Here is a 24,974-nt window from a genome sequence, read left to right on the forward strand (position 1 = left end):
ATTTTTTCCGTACAGAAAAAGCAGGAACATCCATTCAACTGTATCGGAATGAGAGAAAAGAAATAATTTCTTATATGAAAAGTAACAGATTATATGGACTCTCAATTAACTTTTATTTTTAAATAAATAAACAAATCTTCCGGGAATAAACGTTTGCTTGTACGTAATCCTAAAGCATTTCAGCAACAGCACTTTCCGTGAGCGCCGCTGGAGTAGTGGTATCATGCAAGATTCCCATTCTTGCGACCCGGGTTCGATTCCCGGGCGGCGCATCTAGCTTTTGTCCTTCCCTTAAATAATTTTTATAATCTTTCTTCTTCTGGAAACACTACTTTTCATTTCCATGAAGATTTATATTTCACTATAAATTACTGTTGACACATTCGAATCTGGAGGTGGAATTCAAAAAAGTTTACTCAAGTCATGAACTAGTTAACCTTTACGCCTGCGCAGTCTGAGACATCCACGAGCGTCGCTGGAAGAGCGGCTGCGCAACGAGTGAATATAAGGACTGAGGTGCAGCCTGGCGGCCAGAAGGTTGAAAGTGCAAGATTCTTCTGCGCCTGCGCGGCCCGGGTCACTTCGCTGGCTGCTCCAAGGCTCCCGGCTCGCCGCCATCTTGTGTTGGGGCTTCATTGTTCGCGCTGGGCCGGGTGGTTTAGTGTAATTGCCGCCGAAGCAGGGGGCGGAGTAACCTCTGGTCGGCCGAGAAACCCCGCTATTTCACAGACATAGCAGCTCGAAAGATTTGTGAGGTAGTAAAGGGTAGAGAGCTGGACCCGGAGGCGCCGCCGCGACAGCAGCAGCCATGGAGGACGAAATGCCTAAGACTCTGTGAGTCTGGGGCAGCGATGAGGGGGGCGGGATGGTGTTGGTCCCGGAGCGAAGCTTCGGCTCTGCGCCTCTCCCCAGCCTATTGTTCCCCGCGGACGCCGCGATATCATGGGTTCCTCTCCTTAGCGCTCACCGGGATGCCTAGGGACCGAGACCCGGGCTGTGAGGGGACGAGATGGACGGAGACGGGGCTCAGCCCTCTAAATTAGTCCCTACACCGTAACTACCCCACAGCGTGGCTTTTGGCCTCGTCCCGGGCCCTCTGTGGTCTTAGGCGTGGAGAAAAGATTTTCATTCAAACCCGTTTTTAGAACTCGGCTAGCCTTTTTGTTCTACGCTTTTCTTCTCTCCCCCCATCCCCCTCTCCCGCTTCTCGATTAACCTCTTTTGATTTTTACGGCCGTCTCACTTTCATTTTACTTTCATTTTCTCTAGAAACTCTTTCTTTCATTGTCTTTCGTTGATAAGAATTTTTGTCTTGAAAATGCTTATACTGATTTTCAGGGACTTAAACTTTATTCTCGCAGTTGCCAACTGGATAAAAGCCAAATGTTTTTTCTTGAACTTCTCTGTGGCTTTCCTTCTGTGGCACCCCCTCCCCCGATCAAAAAGCCCCAAATCGGACCCCTTAAGGATTTTGAAACTGCTTTTTAAAAATGGAACTCGACCCCGGAGGTATATATCAACTGAGGGGAAGTGGATATAATGCATTTTTGTCGTCGCTTGCTACTTTTCTGATTGACATGTCGTTGAAGGAGCGGGGAGTTTTTAATGAAGCAACAATTGATAAGTACCTTAACATATTTAGTCACCTCTGAGAATTTTTAGACTTAGTGTTAAGTGATCTTAGTTTGGGATCTTTTCTTTGTCGTGTTGCTCTCCCCGCCCCCTCTCCTTTGTTTTTTTCGAAATATTATCCGCTGAGGTGATCCTGCCTTTGTTGCTTTTCTCGAAAAGAAGAAGAAGCCCGATGAGTTTTTGACGTAGCTTTTTTGTTTTTGTTCTTAGAATACTGGCAGTTTGAGAACTCAAGGCAATAAAAATACACTCTTAGGTTTCTTTTTGCAACTCTCTGGATATCACAGTTGTTACGAAGTACAACGTAATCAATTATTTTTTTCGCCACCAAAATAGTTTCAGTTTTGTAATCTATATGAGAAATATAGTCACTTGTTTTCTTAATGAATAGGTAAACTTTTGATAGTTTATCTCATAATGTTAGTTACATTATGTGTCTTTTTAATAGGATGCAGCAATTAGCGCATGACTTTTGTCTTTTGAAAGATTGTATCTGTAGATGAATACTCCCTAAAAAATCAGCCCCATAGAGTTTATGGAAACCTTTTTTCCCTCTTGCCTCTTCGCTAGAAGTATGATAGCCAGCAGCATATTGGATTAAGAACTCATCTTTTATAATGTCTTTAAGATTCTTATTTTGAAATTTTTAATTTCAGAAACTGCCAAAAATAATCCAAGAACTTAACCTTTTTAGTACGTTGATTTGGGAGTATCAAATAATGAAGACAACTTAAGCTTTCCCAGGCCAGTCTACAAAAGCAAGCAGTACTAGCTTGGGCACAGGGGACCAACCATTGCAGGAGAATTAATGAAGTTTTATTTATTTATTTATTTTAAATTATTTATTATTTATTTATTGAATACTTACCGTTTGCCATGTGTTCTCTGTTAAGTGCTTTATGAGCTTGTGTAATCCTCATCAGAATTCTGCAGTAAATGGGTCCATTTTACAGCTGAGGAAAAGCTAAGCTTAGAATTTAAGTAACTCATCCCAAGTCATATACCCTTTTGTTCATCATCCTGCAACTCTGCTGTCCTCAACTCTTGACACTTACATTCATGACTAATTTTGCTTTGTATGCTTTACTAGAACACCCCATCCAAAAATCTTTTCCCCAAAGTAGTCCATGCTTTAACATTTCCTATTATCCCCTCCCTCGCTTCTACCTTTCTCAACCAAAACTCCCATTCTTCCAGTCAGACCAATCTTGATTAAATATGAGTAGGTGCTCATCCCTAATTTTTCCCAGCAATGTTTCTATTTTTAATATAAAATGTTTGTTTGAAAAACCTTGGGAGTCAGAGGCTTTTAATATGTTCTTAGCAATGTCTGGTCCATGGTAAGTGATCAATAAATTTGTTTTAAAAACTGGTACAGTTTCAAGCAGTGAATCAAGATTTTACTCATTCTTGAGGGTAAGATACAGTCTGAATTTCAGTATTACCTGTGTACCTGAATGGCTCAGAGGAAGTGCCTTCCTTTGCCACAAATGAGTGTTCAGCAGTGCCTTGTTAGAGACTGCCAGTATTCAATTTCTTGTCAGCAGTACTCTGGAAACGTACAGTTGACCCTTGGACAATGCAAGGGTTAGGAGCTCCAGCCCTCAAGCAGTCAAAAATCCATGTATAACTTTTACAGTCAGACCTCTGCTTCTGTGGATTCAACCAACCGTGGATCATGTAGTACATATTTAGTGAAAAAATTCCATGTGTATAAGTGGATCCACGGAGTTCAAACCCATGTTGTTCAAGGGTCAACCGTATTGTGAGAAGTGGTTTGATTCCGGAAATGTTTTGAAAATAGAGACTTGCCAGTGGTTTGGATGTTGAATATGAGAGTGAAGTCGGCAATAACTTTAATTTGCAAATGCGTAATTATCAGCCATCTAGAATGTTAGTTTGTTGTAAAATATAATTAAAAACGAGAACTGTCCTGAGAGCATGGATATCTTATTAATAAGTCTTCTGGGCATAGTGTTAGATACTTCCGTTCAGACTGGTTTATGTACAGTTGGCCCTCTGTATCCACTGAAGTGGAACCCTCAGATATGGTGGGCCAGTTGTAAGAAACCTGAGCATCCATGGGTTTTGGTAACCATGGGAGGGGGCAGGTCCAGGAACCAATCCCCTGGGAGTACCAAGAGTTGGCTGGCTGCATATGGTCTGATCTCCAAGTGAAGGAGGTGCTAGCTGATAAAATAAGAGGGTTTCAGCTATCACGCAACAGAGTGTCCTTTGTGAAGAGTAGACAGTTGTTAAATAATAGTAAGGTTGGGGCTTCCCTGGTGGCGCAGTGGTTGAGAGTCTGCCTGCCAATGCAGGGGACACGGGTTCGAGCCCTGGTCTGGGAAGATCCCACATGCCGCGGAGCGACTAGGCCCGTGAGCCACAGCTACTGAGCCTGCGCTCCTGCTCTGGAGCCTGTGCTCCGCAACAAGAGAGGCCCGCGCACCGCGATGAAGAGTGGCCCCCGCTTGCCGCAACTAGAGAAAACCCTCGCACAGAAACGAAGACCCAACACAGCCATAAATAAATAAATTAATTTAAAAAAAATAGTAAGGTTATGATGCTGGTATATAGTATTTGTATTATGTACAACAAACATTTACTGTCATACATAATTTTTTTTTAATTGAATATAGTTGATGTACAATGTTATATAAGTTACAGGTGTACAGTATAGTGATTCACAATTCTTAAATGTTATACTCCATTTATAGTTATTTTAGAAAATATTGACTGTATTCCCTGTGACATATAATATACTCTTGTCATAATTTCATAATTAGTAGGAGACGTACACCTTTTCCCCCTGAACTAGAGTGACTCAGGCAAAATGGGTTAATTCCCTAGCAAATTGCAAATGTTCAAAAGTAATTCTGAGAGAGTACAGTTACCTCTTTGACAAATATTTATAGAGCACTTAAATATTCCAGGCAGGGTTCTAGATAGTAGATATATAGTATGAATGAAAATAAAAATCTACTCTTACAAAATTTATCATTCGATTAAAATGTATTCATGTTTTTCACTCAGATTTTCAGAGGCCTCATATCAAACTCTGCATTTTTTTTTTTAAAGTCTGCATTTTTATACAACGATTGTGGCTCATAACAAACCCAATACAGCATTCTGCCTTGTAAATTTTTCTTTGTAGCTTAAATTTTCTAGAGCTGTACTAATCAAAATGAATATTTAAAATGTTTTGGATTCCAATGTTATAACTGTTTGAACTTAATATCAGCCTTTAAAATATATATTAAATTGACATGAAATCCTATCCCAGAACTGTCAAGTTTTCACTAGCATTGATGACATTTTCCATTGAATTTTCTCAGGAAGCTTTTTTTTAGATTTATTTATTTTTTATTTTTTATTTTTACTGTATGCGGGATCTTTGCTGTAGCATGTAGATTTCTTAGTTGCGGATGCATGTGGGATCTAGTTCCTCGACCAGGGATTGAACCCAGGGCCCCTGCATTGGGAGCACGGGGTCTTACCCACTGGACCACCAAGGAATTCCCTCAGGAAGCTTTTTATTTTGAAAAATTTAAAACCTATGGAAAAGTAGCAAAAATAGTATGTTGTAGACTTAGATAACTTTCATGTGGCTTTACCAATTGCTAATAGTTAGCCAAATTTGCTGAACCATTTGAGAAGACATCATGACACTTAGGGGCTAAATACATCTAAGAACAGGGGCATTCTCTTATGTAACGGCAATATAATTTTCATATTAAGGAGACTACATATTAAGGAGTCAGCATTGTTAACTAATACACAGTCTATACTCATATTTTATCCAGTTGCCCAAGGAGGATGTTTACTTTCTAGTTCTGCACAAGATTGGTACATGATCTCAGAGGTGATATAATAAATATCAACATGGGATACTTCAGTCTATGCTGTTAACAAAAAGTTCATGGAACACATAGAAAGGGATATTTTAACGTTCTTGAATAAAAAGCATCTTGAAAAGTTAAAACTACATAAATGTAAGAAATTTACATTTTTGTTTAGTAGTCCAGTTGACATTGTGACAGGGAATCTTGGCTTACAACTGCTCCAGTATCAGTTTTTGTATCACTCAGAATTTTCTTAAACGCAAGCTGCAAAAAAATTCAGGCATAAAAGGAATTTGTTTAAAAAGATATTGGACACTCCCAGAATTTGCAGGAAGGTTATGGAACCTGGCTTAGAAAATGTTCAGGAAAGAGAGACAACTAACTGTCAGGCCTACAGTCCTAATCAAGCCACAGACCATCCCAGAAAGGATACTACTGCCACACCTACTGAGGACCTGATACTACAGCTTCCACTTTCACTGGGCATGGAACTCTGCGGCTGTTTGCCACCAAAGTGGATTCTCTTCAGCCTCTGCTTCTTTCACCCCTATCTTTGTCTTCTGTGTTCAGGACTGGTATCTGTAATTGAGCTAGCCCAGATCACATGCAAGGGAGACTATATAACCATATTTAGCCTTTTCATCTTCTGAAGAGGAGTCAGGCTTTGCCACAGGGTGAGGATTTCTCTAAAAACAGGAAGATATTTGGCAGCCTAAAAAAAAAAAATCTGTTACACAGGTAACTTAAATCCATGCTGTTAAGAGGAAATCCTTTCACTTCAGAAACAGAATAGTATGTGACAAAGTATGGGACAACTAAAGAAACATTTTTATATAAAAATGGGAATGAACTACAAGTATATATGTTACTTGTAGTTTATTGTAAAGGTGTCGAAGGTTGAGAGCAAGTTGTTGTGTAACTTCCTCTGAAGAGACTTTCTCTAAACAGCTCTGTGTAGAGTTAATTGATAAAGCCTCCTGGAACATATAGTATATAGCAGGCCACATTAAATAAACAAATGTAAAGGCCATACAGACCTTAGTGCTTTTTAAAGTATCTTTTATTATTAGCTATCTTCAAACTACGTAAATCACTTAGAAAATATTTCTGAGAAAATCTTAAAGTTTTGCAAAGAGTAAATGATAGACTCCGGGTTCCCTAAATACTGTTCAACTTGTCACTAGATTATCTACCTTTAGCAAAGCAGATGTTAGAATTAAATTTTCAGAAGAGCCATTTTTTTCATTTAGACATATGCAATCCTTAGGATTTCTTATAGGCACAAGAGTCGGGTAAGAATAGATACAGAAGAGTTGCAGAGATAGTACAGAGTTCTCATTTGACCTTCACCCAGCTTCTCTTAATGTTAACATCTTACTTATATAACCATGATATAGTTATCACAACTAAGAAATTAACATTGGTACAGTACTGTTAACTACAAATTTTATTACCATTTCCCCATGCCACTAATGTCCTTTTTCTATTCCAGGATCTAATCCAAGATACCACATTGTGTTCAGTTGTCATGTCTCTTTCCTGTAATATGTAAGGAGATATCTTTCATTACTGTGGCACTTTTGAAGGGTACTGTTTCTCCACTGTACACTGACTACTATTTTTCTCGACATACTCTGTCAGTTAGAATTGAGTCACTAAGAGTAGCCGACCCTCAAGGAGAGGGAAATTAAGCTTCACTTCAGAGAGGGAGGTGTATCAAAGAATTCTTGCCAGTAGCGATTATTACTAAGGTGTTTTAATGGTGATTTCTCTCATTTCTTCTACATTTATTAATTAGAATTCTGTAAGAAAAAGCTATTGCCCCCCCCAACCCTAATCTAGAATTCAGTCAAGGATTATTCATTGTATTAGGTTGTCAGTGTCTTTTAAGTCCCTCTTAATCAAAAACAGTCTTCCCCTCTTTTTACTTTGTTTTAGGACAATCTTTTGAAGATAATCAAATAAGTCGCCTTATATAATATCCCACATCTGGATTTGTGTAATTGTTTTATATGCCCAATATCCTGTAAACTTAGATCTAAATTTAAGCTTAGCTAGAGTCAATTCGATATTTCTGATTTGAATACTTCATAGATGATGATATATAATTCATATTGTACACACAATGTCTCATTGTTTATCCATAAAATGATTTAAAGTTTGAACACTGGGTCAAAGTGGCCAAAAGCTCTCACTTTTAAGGTGGGTTTTCCGTTTGCAGTTGTTAAGTGATCTATGTGATAACTTAGGCACCCTGCAAATATCCATTTTCTTACCAACCTTTCACCTAATAGTTTTATATCCATTAATGGTTCATGCCTGAGTCAGTTTTTCAGTCGGGCTTACACATTGCTAATTTAATGCTCTCTGTCTACATTTATTGACTAGCATTTTTCTATAAAGGAATTGTTCATTGTTCCTTAAGACTCAGCACTTCTCCCTTTGCCATTTTAACCTATACCTGTGCCTTCACAGTAAGCATTCAATATTCTGTTGAATGGGTAAATGGAAGGAAGGAATTGAATCCACACTTTCTGGCATGTATAGATGTTTATTTTTCTGGGGAGAGAGGCCATACCTTTCATCACATTCCCTGAAGGATTCTTAGCAGAAGAATGAGAAACTACAGTTGTTGGGAGACAACATTCTCTGATTTCAGAAGTAATAAACCTCTAACTCTAACATGTCTGGAGGTAATCTCATTTTAAAATCCCATTATTTATAAACCCTTTAAATAAGGATCATCCCCCTTCCCCCAGAAAAAGTAAGGATCATCCCAGTCATGTGGTCTTATAATACATTATTTACACTAATTAAGTTTGTTAGTCACCACTTCATATTATCTGTTAAAAGTCTCTCCTAGACTCTTTCTACTCCCTTTCTATTATCACTGATCAGTGGAAGGTTTCCCATTGAAAGGTTTCCCATTGAAAGGTTTCCGATTCTTTTGTGAGCATGTACAATACCTGATAAGTGATTTATCCATGATTTTTCAAAAATATGTTTACTGTGTAAGCATACCTAAGTATACCTAAGTATACCTAAATTGGACAGTTTTAGGGAAATCATGTGAATTAAAAATTGAAGAAAATTTAATGTTCTCAGTAATACTGTAGAAGTAGAAATAATTGCAAAGCTTTCCAGGATCGATTGTATAAAATGTTCTACATATTTAATGATTCATTTGAGAGATTTTAAGCATATCTTCCTAAGGTAAGCCTAGAAACTTAGAAACAAGCAACAGGTTTTATTTGTACAACCTTGAATAAAAACACAGACACACACTAGCTTCCCCTCTGCTAACAGTGTCTCATTAATATATTTGCAAGTAACGTATCTTCCATATGTTTTGAAAGAGATTTTGAAGTTTTCACAAACTTTTAAAAAGTTCCCAAATAGTAGATCCCAAATAGTAGATCCCAAAGATCTACCTATTCCCCATATTCACTCTCCAGTAATCAACTTTAGGAACTGATAAAAAAGAAGCAAATTTAAAATGATGAATTGTTTTTCTTTGTGTTTCAGATACGTTGGTAACCTTTCCCGAGATGTGACAGAAGCTTTAATTCTCCAGCTCTTTAGCCAGATTGGACCTTGTAAAAACTGCAAAATGATTATGGATGTAAGGGTATTTTACTTAGTTAACTTTCTTTTTTTTCTTTTCTTTGAGGTTGTCCATGATACATTATTTAAATCCATTACTTCCAGGAACTCTTAAATTGGTTTATACAGTCTAAATTCATAGGGGTTTTAGTAAATTTGTAATGAATCCATTTTGGCCACAAAGTAAAGAAGAGAATGGTACTAATCATGTCTAAAGCAGATGACAACTATATGTGGGCTCTTGTTTTAAAGTGTATTGAGGCATCAGAATTGTTTGTTTTATATGTGATATCAGTTGATTGGCTAAACTAGAAATTCAGTTATTACAATTAAAATGGGAAATTGGGTAAAAAAAATAATAGACTTTGATACTGTGAAAGTGTTTTTAACTTAATTTTGAAGGTCATGATGCAAGTTTTTCTTGTATTGTGGCAGTGCCCATCCATCAGACCTTAATGTATAGAAAAAACATAGGATTCACTCATCTAATTGGTATTATTCCTGAGTCATAATGTGTGTTAAAAGGCACCTTAAAATTCTTTTGATGAGAAAAACAGTGCTAAAGAGAAATCCTTTTATCCCTGGTCTCTCCTACCTTTAAACTTTTGGTTTTCTTTTCTCCAGGAAAGAAAATCATATGTGTCTGTATCTACTACTTCCTCTTCTATTGTATTTCAGTTTAACTTTTTTTTACTTGGTATTTTTAAAAATAATTATTTAGCCAGTTGGCTTTGGTTTGTTGTCTCAGATTTTAAAATGTCAAACCTTTCTCCTGGGATTTCCCTGGTGGTCCAGTGGTTAAGACTCTGCCTTCCAATGCCAGTTCGATCCCTGGTCAGGGAATTAAGATCTCATCTGGCGCAGGGTGCAGCCAAAAACCAAAAAAAAAAAACTTTCTCCTAATGTGGTAGGGTCACCTACATATAATATAGATGGATTCAACAGATGTTTTTTGTCCTTTACACTCTTCTAAAGTGTTTTCTTATCACATTTAATATCTGTATGCCTTTGGATAAAGAAGAAAAGATTTCTGTACCCTTAGAGAAAGACAAGAGGGAGAGATAGGGGACTATGATGGAGAATTTAAAACCAATCATTCATTTCGGGGCTCCTTCCTTATCTTAGTGATAGCATTTATGGAATGCCTACTGCCTGTTATTTTAATGCTAATGCCTTATCACAAATGCTCAATAGAAACATTACAAAGCAGATGTTATTCCTTTTTTTTATTATTTTATTTTATTTATTTACTTTTGGCTGCTTTGGTTCTTTGTTGCTGTGCACGGCTTTCTCTAGTTGAGGCAGGTGGGGACTACTCTTCGTTGCAGTGTGCGGGCTTCTCATTGCGGTAGCTTCTCTTGTTGCGGAGCATGGGCTCTAGGCACACGGGCTTCAGTAGTTGTGGCTCACGGGCTCTAGAGCGCAGGCTCAGTAGTTGTGGCGCACGGGCTTAGTTGCTCCGCGGCATGTGGGATCTTCCTGGACCAGGGCTCGAACCCATGTCCCCTGCATTGGCAGGCAGATTCTTAACCACTGCGCCACCAGGGAAGCCCTTCCTATTTAATATATACAGAAATGGGGCAAAGCAAGGATGTAAACCCAGATTGATCTATTCTCTCTATAGGTCTGTAGGCTGCTATTCTCTCTGTGTCTGGGTCTTTCTAGATATTTGCCTATTAAAGATCACTAGGCAAAATGTTAATGACTGCTGGACCTACAAAAAAGGCTAGCTAGGTTACCTCTGCCACTTTGTATAAATTTTGGATTTTGGTCACTCAGAGGCTTAGATTAACTATTCCTTCTCCTCCTCCTTATCATTATTTTATTATTATTAAAGTCTAAATTCCAGTCTATTCACATTGATGCACTGATGTTCATATTTAGGAATTTTATACTCCCTAGAGTATAAAGGCTGATAATGTATATGCTTAGAATTTTTTTTTAATCTAAAAAGTAGTTTTTTTTTTTTTCTGGGTACAAATTAAGTAAAATGAACATTCTTATTTATTTGATTGTCCTACTCTTAGGTGTAAGCCACTTTTCTAACCACATTCTGATGCCTGTCAGCATTGATCTTGGTAATAGAATTCCCATTAAATATAGCATTAGTTTGATTATACAATTTTAAAAACATTTTTATATTCTCTAATGTTTTTAAAATAAAATAATGGATAGTTTCAATGTCATCAATTTTGTGGTTGCCTCCTTGCTCTAAAATTCTTTAAAATCATTGCCAGTGACTTTTTTTAACTGTTAATTGTGCTTGAAACAAAATGGCATATTTCTTTCTTCTGTTATCATCCTAGTCTTTTCAATTAGTTTCTTATTTTAACAGTTCTGCTTAGGAGATTATGGAAAGAATTAAAAAGTCATTTGGTATTTTGTACTGATGGGTGTAAAATATTGGGTTTTTTTTCTGCTGCTTTAATTTATCAGAAAACATCCAGGCTTCACCTGTCATCAGACCTCAACTACTTGGAACACCAGTAGAAAAGAGGAGAGAGGTTTTTTTTTTCTTTTTTGGCCGCACGGCGGCTTGTGGGATCTTAGTTCCCTGACCAGGGATTGAACCTGGGCCCCTTGCAGTGGAAGCACAGAGTCCTAACCACTGGACTGCCAGGGAATTCCCGAGAATTTTTATTTTTAAAAGATTTTTAAGCAGGCAAAAATTTTGATGTCAGAAAGTCCACATTCTAAAACCTATTCTAAAACTTTACTTACCAGAGAACCTCTTCAGTTTTCAGAGCCTGTTTACTTACATTTTAGTAACAGGTTTAAGAAGGTTAATTAGAACACTTAGTCATTAATAAAAGATTAAATTATATATAGTAGTATAGTATAAGCTGTTGAAGAAGATCGCTTTCTATAAAAATAGTTCATTTTTTAGTGTTTACTGCCTTATCGAAACATTTATTTGCAGAAAAGACCCTTCATTCTCCATGGCCTGATACTGAGATGTATAAAACTTTGTATAGTTTTAAGGTATTGGGAGTATAAAACTTAAAATTGGCTTTTGTGTTTCTTCTTCAACAGACAGCTGGAAATGATCCATATTGTTTTGTGGAGTTTTACGAGCATCGTCATGCAGCTGCAGCACTAGCTGCTATGAATGGGCGGAAGATAATGGGTAAGGTAAGCTGTCATAATTAAAGAAGGTGACTTGCACTGGAAAATTCTAAGTTGTATACGGTTTTGTTTCCTTTTTAGAAGCATTGTATTCGCTTTACAGAAAATGATCACATTAATATTAAGAAGCTGGGATAAAGCGTTTAGAGGGTATGTTTATGTTAGTATTCTTCATGGTGCCTTGCACATGGTAAATACTAAGACATTTGTTGAATTATTCAAGCTTTGATGAAAGATCTAGGAACATTGGATACTAATGGGGAAGAATAAAAGAAAAAAAATTTATTGGTACTTTAGAAAGGTTAGTTGAATGTTAACAAAGAAGTATGTATAGTTAGGATTTGTTAACATTATTTGCATAAGTGTACGTTAAAAAATAAGTATTGAAATTTTGACCAGAAAGTTTGAATGCTTCCTCTCAAACATATACCTATGTGTTCATAGATGCAAATCTTGTAATATCTGATTATTACCTTTATTTTTATGGAGTATAAATGTAGAAAAATTTTTTTAGGAAGTCAAAGTGAATTGGGCAACAACCCCCAGCAGTCAAAAGAAAGATACAAGCAGTAAGTATATTTTATACTCTTTGAACTTTTGTGTTTATTGTACATAGTAGTTTTATTGTAAAGCATATAAACATCATACATTTGCAGTAATGTTTTGATCGTTATCCTAAGATATGATTGAATGTGTTTGTGTTAATAAATTTAAGAACAAATCTAATCTTTGTCATCAGGTAGTACCGTTGTCAGCACACAGCGTTCACAAGGTAATTGTATCTTCTTAAACATAAAATGAAATCTCTTGAAAGGGTATTCACTAACCACCTGAAGTTTTTTTGTTTGATACTGGGGGGAGCGGGGAGGGAGGGGTCGTATTTCTATTTGTCTCTCTGGCAATATTTTTCCCCCTTTTTCCCACTGTTGACCAAGTGTGGTTTGTCCACTACTTTGGTGGTATTTTAAGTTCTCTGATCCCCATTGGTAGCAGCTGATGCCTTAGAAATACTTTCACCACTGAAGGGCAGGATACCCTGTTTCCTTGAGGTCATGATCTGTGCTTCATACCAGATCTTCTGATTGCTTGAGTTGCTCCTGAAACTGTGTTTCCCAAATGGCAACCCAATATGTTGCTTAAGGCCTGCCAAATAGGGGTAACTTTTCTTTCCAAATATACTTTGTCAGAATTGATATATATGTCCATTTAAAGTGTTGATCCAACTATTTTGTATTTTTAAAGTGTTTCTTTTTTTTTGAGCATTGTCTTTTTAAGAAAACTTCACATATGGGAACGTTTTTTTCTCTCCAGTGCTTTTTTAATGGCTCTGATATAAAGTGAAGGGATTACTGTTTTCATTCTGTTGCCTTCAGTCTTAGTTCACTTGCACATGGATTCACATAAACTGAATGGTGTAATGTCTGGGCAACCAAAACTGTTGGCTTTTGAGAAAACTGTCAAATACTTTAACATCAAACTGTTGCAATGCAAGGTATTTCTTTGATTGTTCTTCACAAAATATGGTTAAACCAAGTATATCACATAGGTAAACTGAATAAATGTAAATAAGTACTATTAGAATGGTAATGAAGTCATAAATATTTATATATATTTTTTGCAAAACTTATTATTATTAGTTTATTGTCTTAGGCCAGTATAATAATTGGCTATAAGTAGAAATATAACTGTCAGTTTCCCATTAGATATATCACAGTCCTTAGGAGAATCTTTCCTGTATTGTCACCTTGATTCATTATGTTTAAAACTGATAGGATTTGTCTAGGTATAGGATAGTGTTATACTTTACTATAATCCATAAATTATTTTAAGAATACTTTACTGAATAGATTTTAGCATTTTTTAAAATTCTAAAATTATGTTTTTCTTTTCACTTCCCCTTCCTTCCCCTTATAAGATCATTTCCATGTCTTTGTTGGTGATCTCAGTCCAGAAATTACAACTGAAGACATAAAAGCTGCTTTTGCACCATTTGGAAGAATATCGTAAGTAACAGAAGATAAATTTTAAATGCTTTATATTAGAAACAATCTTACGTAGAAGTAATTTGAAAATCTATTGTGAATTTTGGACATTAATTTTAACACTTGAATGTGATGTATTAATATTCACTTGAATAAGTGTACTGTTTAGAGACTATTCAAGCAGTTAACAGCCAAAGATTTTTTTCCCATTGATAAATAAATCTTTGGTCTTCAATTATCTTAGAAGTCTTTTTCAATTAGCATTAGCTTTTAAGAGACAAATGTGCTGTTGTGCATATTGTTTCTTATATGAGTGTCTTGCTAGCTTGGTCATAATCTTTAGTGAACTTGTGCTATGACTAAGGAACTTAGACCCTTTGGCACTTCTATGATACCATGCATTTTCTGTTAATATATTTTAACAAAAAGAAACCTTAACAATTCAATCTAAAACGCAGTTATTAAATGTTAATTCCCGGGTATCTATCCTTTTGTTGTTGTTGTTGTTGCTATTAACAATAATAATAATGCCTTTTAGTGTTTTGTGAAGCACTGTCTTGCTTGCATTTGTTATTAATTGTATAGTTTAGGCCTTTTATAAAAAGCTCACTCAAGGAGTATTCATCATAAAAGAACTTTATATTTTGAAAAGCATGCCTGTAATGGAGTAAGAATAATAAGTTGATGATTGCACGTTCTTAGAAGTAATCATTGAATTTAGAAAACAACATTTTTAGAGTTTCTCGTTGCTTTATTATTGTTATTCCAGCTAGAAGAGTAGGAAAAAGGAAATGTTAGCTTTGGTTTGGTTTGATGAACAGACCAACAGCAGAGATGAGAAGGAGACTGGACAGTAAAAGCTGGTGGTATTGGTGTTGAATTTTGGAAGTTTTCATTTGAAGAGTTTTAGTTCATTGGTAGGAGGATGAAAATGCACAGTGACCAAGGAATGACCATAAGTAAGGGGCCAACTTTAAAGGCAGTCACACGATTAGGGTTTACAAGTGGACTCTTCTGTTAGGTGACATTTTTCTTTGTCTCTTAGAACTGACTTCAGGAAAATAAAGTTCTAATTTCTTGACTGTTCCTTTTAATCTGTTTTAGGGCTTTGATTATGGTTAGCTGGCTTTTTAGCTGGCTTTCAAATATCTAGATTGGAAAGGTCTTATTAACCTTTGGCCTCTCAAAGTTTCTATAAATCTCTGTATGCAAAATTTTATGCTTGTTTTCATTTTGGTGTGGAGTATCTTTGTAAGTTTTATCCTATTTTCAGATTAGTCACAGGACCATAAAAGATAAAGAACTCTGATATAGATCTTTGCTGCTTCTTCCTTAGAGAATCCTTTCAGATATAAGTAAGAATTAAATATATTTCAAGGCTAACATTCCCTGAAACTTACCTTTAAAAAGAAAAGGCTTTTCTAACATTTTAACAGATTAAATGCTATTTTATTAAATGTTTCGATTTTGATTGCAGTAGCTTTTCTGAAAGCATGGGAATTTTAGTTTGGCAGTAGATAAAGATTGTTTAACAATTGGTGAGTTTAAGTTAAATGACATTCAAATTTTAGTAATATCATTACTTTTTAATCAAGGATCAATAATTTCTTTTTGTTAAATATGTTGGTATCATAATTATAGTCTGTAGATTTTCTTAGAGTCAACTATGATTACTGATGTATATATCATTTTTTCTTGGTAAGGCCTTTAAGTTTTATAATTTTCAGTCGAGATGATGTCTAAGTTTTAGGCTACCCAAAGAGTCAGTGTTTCTAAATTTGAAGGAACCATTTTCAGTTGGTAGCATCATTTCCTGATTTTTTTCAATTAAAGGAGATAAGTTGATAAATATATATATTGAAAGGTTCTCATGATAGTCAGGTATTCCCTGTAGAGATCCTACAACAGTGCTTGATTTATAAAAGGTGTGTAGTAAATGTTGGCCTATTAAAATATTTAGTATATAAAATACAGTACTTTCTTTCCCTAATTTATATAGCTTAAACTTTTCCTGTTCCTTGAGTTTAGGGTAGTCTAACAAATTTTGCTATAGAAATGAATCAGCTACAAATTAAATGCATGTGTACCATACAGATAATTTTAATAAGTATTTTTACATATTAAGAAGTGGCTTGCATTAGTTTTCCCCTTTCACCTTCACCTCTTTGTCATTTTGACCCTAAACACTTAATAAATCACTCCTAAATTGATCAAAATATGCTTATGTATACTTTAATATAAAATTATATTGCATGGCTTTCTGACTTGGGTTTTTGTTGTAAAAGTGCCTGTTTTGTTCATGTGTCCTGAGAGAACAAGCATTGTGACATACCTGGCTAACTTAAAAGCAGATTGCCTGTGAAGCACAATTTGAGTCCAATTTTTTGAGGTATGGAGTTTTAGCTATCATGGCTGGGTTTTTTACTCAATCTCAAATAATAGGGCTCTGGTTATTTTGCAGAGTATCTCTGAAGAATGGACAGAATTGCCCTGGCTAACTACAAGCTACGGTTCACAGTGGATAAATGTTGGCGTGCTTTTTTACTTTCTGACTTTTTAAAATTTTGCTTTTATATCTTATAGTTTCCAATCAATCTTATATGATTGCTATTTTAGAATTTAGTATAAAATCTTCTCTTATATAGTATAAAACTAAAGTGTGTGTCTAGTATTTTTCTTCAATGATTTAACGTTTCTGAAAAGTCAAGTTCTCAAAATTTACCCATAGTCCGGAAGGGGGGTATGAACTGATCTGAGAAAATGAAAAAATTTAATTAATTTAGGGAATATACAACTTTTTCATTCTTTTAGTTTCCAGTTTTCTATTTTAATTTTTTAATGATTAGGTAGTAAGTATATAGTATCAAATAGCAAATTATAAATTGCATGGTTAAAGAAAGCCATTCATTTAGTGTGCCTGTGAACCCTATAAGTTAAGTAAAATTCATGTGAATAGCTGCTTTTACCATGCTTAATATTTAAAATTTAAAAAATTTTTTGAAGTGGGAGGCAGTTTCTGTACAATGTATACATGTATATTTAAGAAGTTATTGATTTGCATGTTTATAAAATTAAGCCTCATTTGCTAATACATGATAAATTTTATAGAATAAAAGGTGAATTTACATTAACGGTTCGTTTTAATGAAGATGAAACATGAAAATGAGTTGTGTATGAAATTCTCACTTGATATCCAGAGGAGAGTTTGCAAACCTAAACTTCCGATTGTTTCTGATTTCAGAGATGCCCGAGTGGTAAAAGACATGGCAACAGGAAAGTCTAAGGGATATGGCTTTGTCTCCTTTTTCAACAAATGGGTGAGCTAAATAAAAAGTGCATGTGTAGTGCTTTAAGAGTAAAGGATAAAAATATTCATTCTGTTTCGATTGTTAATCATTTTCCTCATCTGCCATTTGTTCACTTCACTGATAATTAATACCCTTACTAGAGGATATCTTTTTTCTCCTGTTTGGTCATTTAGTCAGCATTTATTTAGCACCTGATGCATGCAAACTACTGATAAAATGTTTTCAGAATATAGAAAGTAGAGGTGTTTAAATCATCAGCCAAAGTTAGATATTGATAATCTCATTTATATATTTAATTCATTACGTCCCTGTTTCATATTCCCATGGTAATTCAAAAGTAGCTAATAAAATGTTCCAGTGGGTGGGAACCTTTCTTAAAATTGTATGTCAATGTATTTGAAAATGTCTCATCATTTCCTTCATTCAGTAAACATTACTGAACATGAATTTGCATGGACTTGAAATTTCTGGGTTTTGCAGAGAAAAGGAAGGATAGCGCATTTTGTCAAATGAGAGGTGAAAGGAGGGTATAAAGAAGGAAAAGGCTCATATGTAGTGTGACGGCTGGATAAAATCTTTGGTATGTTCTCCATACAATATAATACTGTGCTGTTGTTTACAAAAAAGAAAATGAATGAGGAAGCTCTGTAAGTACTGGTTATGGAAAGATTTCCATGGTATATTGTCAGGTGAAAAAGCTCTTTTGTGTAAAAAAGAAGGGAGTGTGTGTGTGTGTGTGTGTGTGTGTGTGTGTGTGTGTGTGTGTGTGTGATTTCTTTTCCCCCTTCAGGGATAATAAGAAACTTGTAGGGTTTCCTGTTTGGAGGGTAGGTAATGAGAGTTAGGCAGATGGGCAGCAGGGCAGGAGGCTTCTATCTGTACTGTACTGTTTGAAGTTTGAACCTTATAAATATTTACAAATTCAAATAAGTAATTTTTTTAGTGTGATAACTCAAGGTTCCAAACAATTAAATGCAGAGATATCACATTTCTAAAAATATAGGGATGGATGGTAGGAGAATTTAATGCACTAATCTTGGAGTATACACTAAAGTTTCATTAACCTTAGATTTTATTGTATTGCCTCTATGTTACGACTGTTGTTTGCCAACAGTTACTACAAAAATATTGTACTTTCTGTGTAAGAGTACCTTAGAATGAGCCATTAAAATTTTTGATAATATAAAATGTATTTTAGAAAGGATTTTCTTACTTTAGTAAATGGAGTATTTGAAATAGATATCATTTCTTGATGACTTCAGGTCAAATTTATGAGCATCATTCTGAGTCTTTTAAAAATACACCCGTTCGCAGTTATGCCAAATAGTGTCAAATTGTCTTGTTTTTTTCTAGTTCCTGTGTCTGCTTACATTGAAACTGTTTGGTTATTCCTCCCTATGAACTCTTACTATCCAGATACTTGCTATAGCAGTCAGCTTGCAACTATTTTGCCCCAAATTTACTTTTCAAATAAAAAAATCTGCCCTAAAAATGTTTACATGGCTTGTAAGTTAAGGCAAAAGAGGGTAGAATGCACTGTAATGGTATGTCCGCTGTTTGCACAGTAACATCATATCTTGCAATCACATTGTTTAAATGTATAGCTATCATCTTCCTCTCATGAAGTGAAAATGTCTTCTAAGAAGTAGGTTAGCCTAAGAGGTCAGGAAAAATCTGTATATTAGAAAAAAGTTGCACATGGTAAAGCATATTGAGAGGTGAAGGGGTAAAAGCTCCGTCATGTATGTGTCCCATCTACCAAGTATAAGATGAGATAAGAAAATAAAAACTATGAGAATGTAGCTGGTTCTCAAAGCTTTACTGTTAATCACAGCATAATATTTAGGAAAGGTAGAAAAATACCTCATATAATGGATTGATAGCCACAATTAATATGAGTTCCTTAAAGGATTGATAAATAGGATATTAGTGTCTTGTGCTACTTGGGGAAATAGGTTGAGGGCTTTGGGTTGACTAAGAGCTCATTTTTTCCATTTGAGATTATGGAATATATACCCCTGCTATATCAAAGTCACTATTTAATGCATATTTAGTATGAAAGTCAGATAGCAAATGATGTCTGTGTGTGGCCTCTGGAGTTAGCCAGAGATGGATTGTAATCCTGACAATCATCATATGATAGGTGTAACTTTGAGTAAGTGATTTAACGTGATCTTCCCAAATTTATATTTCAGTTTCTGTACATTTGGGATATGTGATTGGTAGGCATTCTCAGTGCCACAGCGCTGATTGAAATTACCCCTGGCTCCCTTGCCTCTTCCTGTGTTGTGTGTGCTAGGCAAACTCCAGTACTGGTTGAACATAGCCTCTCTGCCTACTCTGAAGTAATTGAGTATTGCTAGAGAAAAACTGAGTCAATGGTTTTTCTTCTAATTTAATGGTCACACATTAGATGAGTACATGTTACTGTCTTTGCAAACCTATATTTCTCTAGCAAATTTGATTTCCTGTTCTTTGATAACTATTTCATGCCCCCTCATTTCTCCTCGGATATTCCTCACTCTTTTCTCCATCACCACCCTGAGCTTCAGCTGAGAAAATAGAAGCTATCATACAGGAATTCCCTGAGCTTTCAACCACCAAACCTACATTAAATGCACTCACCTTCTCCCTTTTCCTCCTATTACAGTGGAGGAAAGGTCCTGTAAAAGACCAAATCACTTATGATTGGGGTCCCACCACGCCATCCTTTTTAAGGACTTTGATCACGTGGTTATTCTGGTTTTTTTCCCGACTAAAGCTTTATTGAGATATAATTCACATACCATAAAATCCACTCATTTAAGGTATATGACTCATTGGTTTTTAGAATATTCACAAAGTTATGCAGCTATCACCACAATTTTAGAATATTTTCATGACCCTGAAAAGAAACTACATACTCATTAGCAGTCACTAGCTTTTTTCTTCTACACCCTCTCCCCTCAGCCTTGAGCAACTATTAAATTTGCCTTCTGTCTATATAGATTTCCCTGTTCCAAACATTTTTTATAAATGGAATTGTATAATATGTGCTCTGCTTGTTCTTTAGTCCTGTGTCATCAGTCTTTCCCTCTTCACTGAATCATTCCCATCAACCAAAAAACATGTTCTGGTATCTCTTAATAAACTTAACCCCATATCCCTTCCTTATCTATATCCCCATTTCTCTTAATAATTCAGAATCCAACTTCTCAAAAGAGTTGTTTGCATATTCTTCCACTTCTTTGTCTCCCACTCACGATACACATACACCCCACAGAAAAAATTTTCCCTCTTCTGTGAGCAGGTAATTGTATTTGTTTTCTAGGGCTGCTGTATCAAAGTAGCTGAATGACTTAAAACAACAAAAATGTATTCTTTCAAAGTTCTGGAGGATAGAAGTCCAAAATCAAGTTGTTATCATGGCCATGTTCCATCAGAAGACTGTGGAAGAATCCTTCTTTCCGTCTTCTTAGTTTCTGGCAGTGACTGGCAGTCTTGGTATCCTTGGCTTGTAGCTGCATCACTCCAGTCTCTGCCTTGGTCTTTACATGGCCTTCTTCCCTCTGTGTGTGTCCACGTTAGCGTCTCCTCTTCTTAAAACGGCCCTTCTTAAAGGGCCCACCCTAATTTGTATTGACCTCATCTTAACTAATACATCTGCAAAGACCCTATTTCCAAATAAGGTCACATTCACAGTTATGGGGCAGAGTAGATAGAACTTCATATAAATTTAAGGGACACAGTTCAACCCACAACAGTAATTAAACATTGTATGGAGTTCAGACTTGTTAGTGTGGTAAGCAATATTTGTTTCTTTTTTAAGAATATGCATTTCCTTTTTGTGTCTCAAGAACAGCTTTTAGTTTGCCTGTTCTTTTGTGCTGGTTTAAGCTGACATTTGACATATGCAAACCAAAGCTGAATCCCATCTACTTTTCACTCTACTCTTTTTTTTAATAAGTTTATTTATTTTTTTGTATATTTATTTATTTTTGGCTGCGTTGGGTCTTTGTTGCTGTGTGCGGGCTTTCTCCAGTTGCAGCGAGCGGGGGCTACTCTTCGTTGCAGTGCGCGGGCTTTTCACTGCGGTGGCTTCTCTTGTTGCACACCATGGGCTGTAGGTGCGCGGGCTCAGTAGTTGTGGCTTGCGGGCTCTAGGTGTGCAGGCTCTAGAGTGCAGCCTCAGTAGTTGTGGCGCACGGGCTTAGTTGCTCCGTGGCACGTGGGATCTTCCCGGACCAGGGCTCGAACCCATGTCCGCTGCATTGGCAGGCAGATTCTTAACCACTGCGCCATCAGGGAAGTCCCTTTCAGTCTACTCTCAAGGTGGCTTTTGTTCTTACTCTATACCAGCACTACCCTTTTCAAGTTCATCTCTTGACTTCTGCTTGCTTGACTCTGACAGATTTTTGAGGGTTTCTTCCTTCATCACTGGCTATTCCTTCTTAGTCACCTTAGCTAGTGATCTCTCCTTTACCCAGATTTCAGATTTTGCTGTTTTTCAGGACTCTATCCCAGGATGCTTTCTTTTCTCTCTAGTCTTTCTTCATGACTCTGAATCTTATATCTCCAGCTCCGTTTACTTCACACTTACTAACAAATGGTCTTCATTTGGATGTCTTACAGATATCTCAAACTTAATGTGTCTTAAATCGTCTTTGTTTCTTCCTCAAACTTGTTGCCCTCCTCCCTCCCAGGCTTCTCATTTCCATTAATGCTAGCACTGTCCTCCCTACTGCCCAGGCAAAACCTAGGAATTATCTTTGATTCCTCCCCTTTGACTTACTGTGCACATCCCTCCCCACCAGTTCTCTTGACTCTTCCTTTAGATTACATCCACTGCTACTGCATTAGTCCTGGTCACCGACTTTTTTTTTAATCTGGATATTGCATTAGTCTCATAAAGTGTCTTTTTCCTTTTACTATCTCCCCAAACTGTTCTCCTTCTTAAAACATAAGAATGGCCTTCTTAAAACATAAATCGAATCATGATAATCTTTCTTAAAATAATCAGTTTTTTCCTCTGGCACTTTTCCTTTTTTGCACACTAGATTCCAGTAAAACTAGTCATCTTTCGCATGCTTCTTTAAGATGCGTACCAAATACTTTCCTGCCTTAACACACCTTGCAGTGCTTTTCCCTCTACCAGGAACACCCTGGTGTTTTGACTTTTCTAGCTCCTCTTCCTCTCTACTTCAGCTTAAATGTCATTTCAGAGACCTTCCCTAATCATGCTGCTCTAAAGTAGATTCCCATGCCTGTATCTCAGCATGGGATATTCTCTCTCTCAACCTTTTGTTTCTGTCATGGCATTTACCACACTCTGTAATTACTTTATTTGTCCCCCGCAAAAGAATGTAAGTTCTATGGCAGCAGAGACCATGTCTACCTCATTGACCAACGTTTCCCTAGCACTTAACCTGCTGTCTAGAACATGATAGCTGTTCAGTATTTACTTGTAAGATGAATGAGAAACCACTGTCATTAAAAGCATGTTGGATTGTATAAAGTGCAATTTTCATCCATAATAGTATGGGTTGTTCCATGAACTTTACAACGGCTACCTCATAAGGGCTTTTGGGCTCGAGTCTTTCAGGTGATTAACATTCCCAAAGTCTGATATCCAGGTAAAAGAAAGACAGTTTAAAAGCACCATTGTGTTTTAGGAAAGCTGTCATATATTGTGTATTTCACAAAGCATTTCATTAAAAAAACATTTGTGAAAAGCAACCATGAGTTTTCTCTATTGCTAACAATTGTTTAACGTCAACTAATAGTGGCTTCTTTGTCATTTCTAATGTTGTGTGGAACAGGATGCTGAAAACGCCATTCAACAGATGGGTGGCCAGTGGCTTGGTGGAAGACAAATCAGAACTAACTGGGCAACCCGAAAGCCTCCAGCTCCAAAGAGTACATATGAGTGTAGGTGAATTGGAGAAGAAAAGGAAATGTGGAATTTTGGAGGAAAATACACTAGATTTTAAATGTTAGAGCTGTTCCCGGAGACTTATTGCAGAAATAGATGAGAAGCAAATCAAGACTACTGTTCAAAAATGTACTTAGTTTTCATTTTTGTAATTATAAATAATAAATTATATCTCTAATGTCAAGTCTCCTATTAAATAGAGAATATTGAGTAATTTTTAGACATTCTTGGGGGAGGTTTAATCCTCAATCAAATGTAATATGTATTAAACAAGCATTTTGATCAAGGTAAATATTACCATTACAGTAGTGTAGTTAATGTTGCTTTACTCTTTCTGAACATTTTATTTAATGAATTAAAAATATTAAATTTTTCCTCCCCAGCAAACACCAAACAGCTATCATATGATGAGGTCGTAAATCAGTCTAGTCCAAGCAACTGTACTGTATATTGTGGAGGTGTCACTTCTGGGCTAACAGGTATGGGGGCTTTACCTATGTGGCATCTTGAGATTAATTTTTAAACTAAAAGGCTTGGTATTTGTAGGATTTTAATGCAGGTTGTTTTTGTTTTTTGTCTAACAGAACAACTAATGCGTCAGACTTTTTCGCCATTTGGGCAAATAATGGAAATTCGAGTCTTTCCAGATAAAGGATATTCTTTTGTTCGGTAAGGGTGGTTTTTAAAAAAACGTTTCCCCCCAGATCATTTTTGAACATTTAACTTAGTGGTTTTCTTTAAAATTTACTTTGGTTATAAAGAAATAGAAATTTCTCTAGTGTTTATCATATTTGCCACTTTTTTAATAGCTCCCTCCTTCCAACACAAGGCAAATAAAACATTCTATTAAAAGAAGTTTCCCCAGAACTATAAGATCTTTGAAGGGGAAAAAAAGTGAAAATATTCCATTTTATTGATTCTTTTATATTAACTTCCTGTTATACTTCAGGCTCAGTTTGATTTTTAAAAATAGGTTTTATTCATAAGCACTTTAAACTATTTTTAACATCTTTATTGGAGTATAATTGCTTTACAATGTTGTGTTAGTTTCTGCTGTATAACAAAGTGAATCAGCTATATGTATACTAAACAATTTATATTGGTAATTCTTAATATGATTTTCAATAGGTTCAATTCCCATGAAAGTGCAGCACATGCAATTGTTTCTGTTAACGGAACTACCATTGAAGGCCATGTTGTGAAATGCTACTGGGGCAAAGAAACTCTTGATATGATAAATCCCGTGCAACAGGTGAGAAGGTTCTTGACTTTGCAGAGTAATTGCTGGGCTAATAGGTATTTTTAAATGAAATTGTTGATAATCGTCGTTAATGCTTCTAGCTAAAATGATAGCATATAAGGGCTCTTCATGTATTATAGTTCCAGAGTAGTGGTTCATGGATGCAGGGGTGACATAATGAATGTGACCACCTCAATTGACTCATGCTCACACAGTGGATTTTAAAATGCTGCAACAAACTTAACAGGGTATTAAATTTTTTCTAATACTTAGTAGATTTATTTACATACTATTTGGAGAACTCACAAGCATGTTTTATTTATTTAT

General features: G+C 35.9%; 1 protein-coding gene across 8 annotated transcripts in view; it reads left to right on the plus strand.

Annotated features, from left to right (window-relative positions):
* Positions 1-536: 536 nt before the first annotated feature.
* TIA1 (TIA1 cytotoxic granule associated RNA binding protein) overlaps positions 537-24,974 on the plus strand; it is a 29,483-nt gene continuing 5,045 nt past the window's right edge. For 2 of the 8 annotated variants that reach the window (XM_059943051.1, XM_059943052.1), the window contains exons 1-11: positions 537-834; positions 9,003-9,099; positions 12,114-12,212; positions 12,721-12,775; positions 12,946-12,978; positions 14,122-14,209; positions 17,430-17,505; positions 23,295-23,403; positions 23,791-23,886; positions 23,992-24,076; positions 24,536-24,659. In XM_059943051.1, coding sequence (XP_059799034.1) covers positions 809-834; positions 9,003-9,099; positions 12,114-12,212; positions 12,721-12,775; positions 12,946-12,978; positions 14,122-14,209; positions 17,430-17,505; positions 23,295-23,403; positions 23,791-23,886; positions 23,992-24,076; positions 24,536-24,659 — 888 coding nt within the window. In that variant the 5' untranslated portion in view covers positions 537-808. The other 6 variants (XM_059943053.1, XM_059943055.1, XM_059943059.1 and 3 more) reach the window with 5 other exon arrangements.

This window comes from Balaenoptera ricei, chromosome 13, assembly GCF_028023285.1.
Source record: "Balaenoptera ricei isolate mBalRic1 chromosome 13, mBalRic1.hap2, whole genome shotgun sequence".
Taxonomy (NCBI): domain Eukaryota; kingdom Metazoa; phylum Chordata; class Mammalia; order Artiodactyla; family Balaenopteridae; genus Balaenoptera; species Balaenoptera ricei.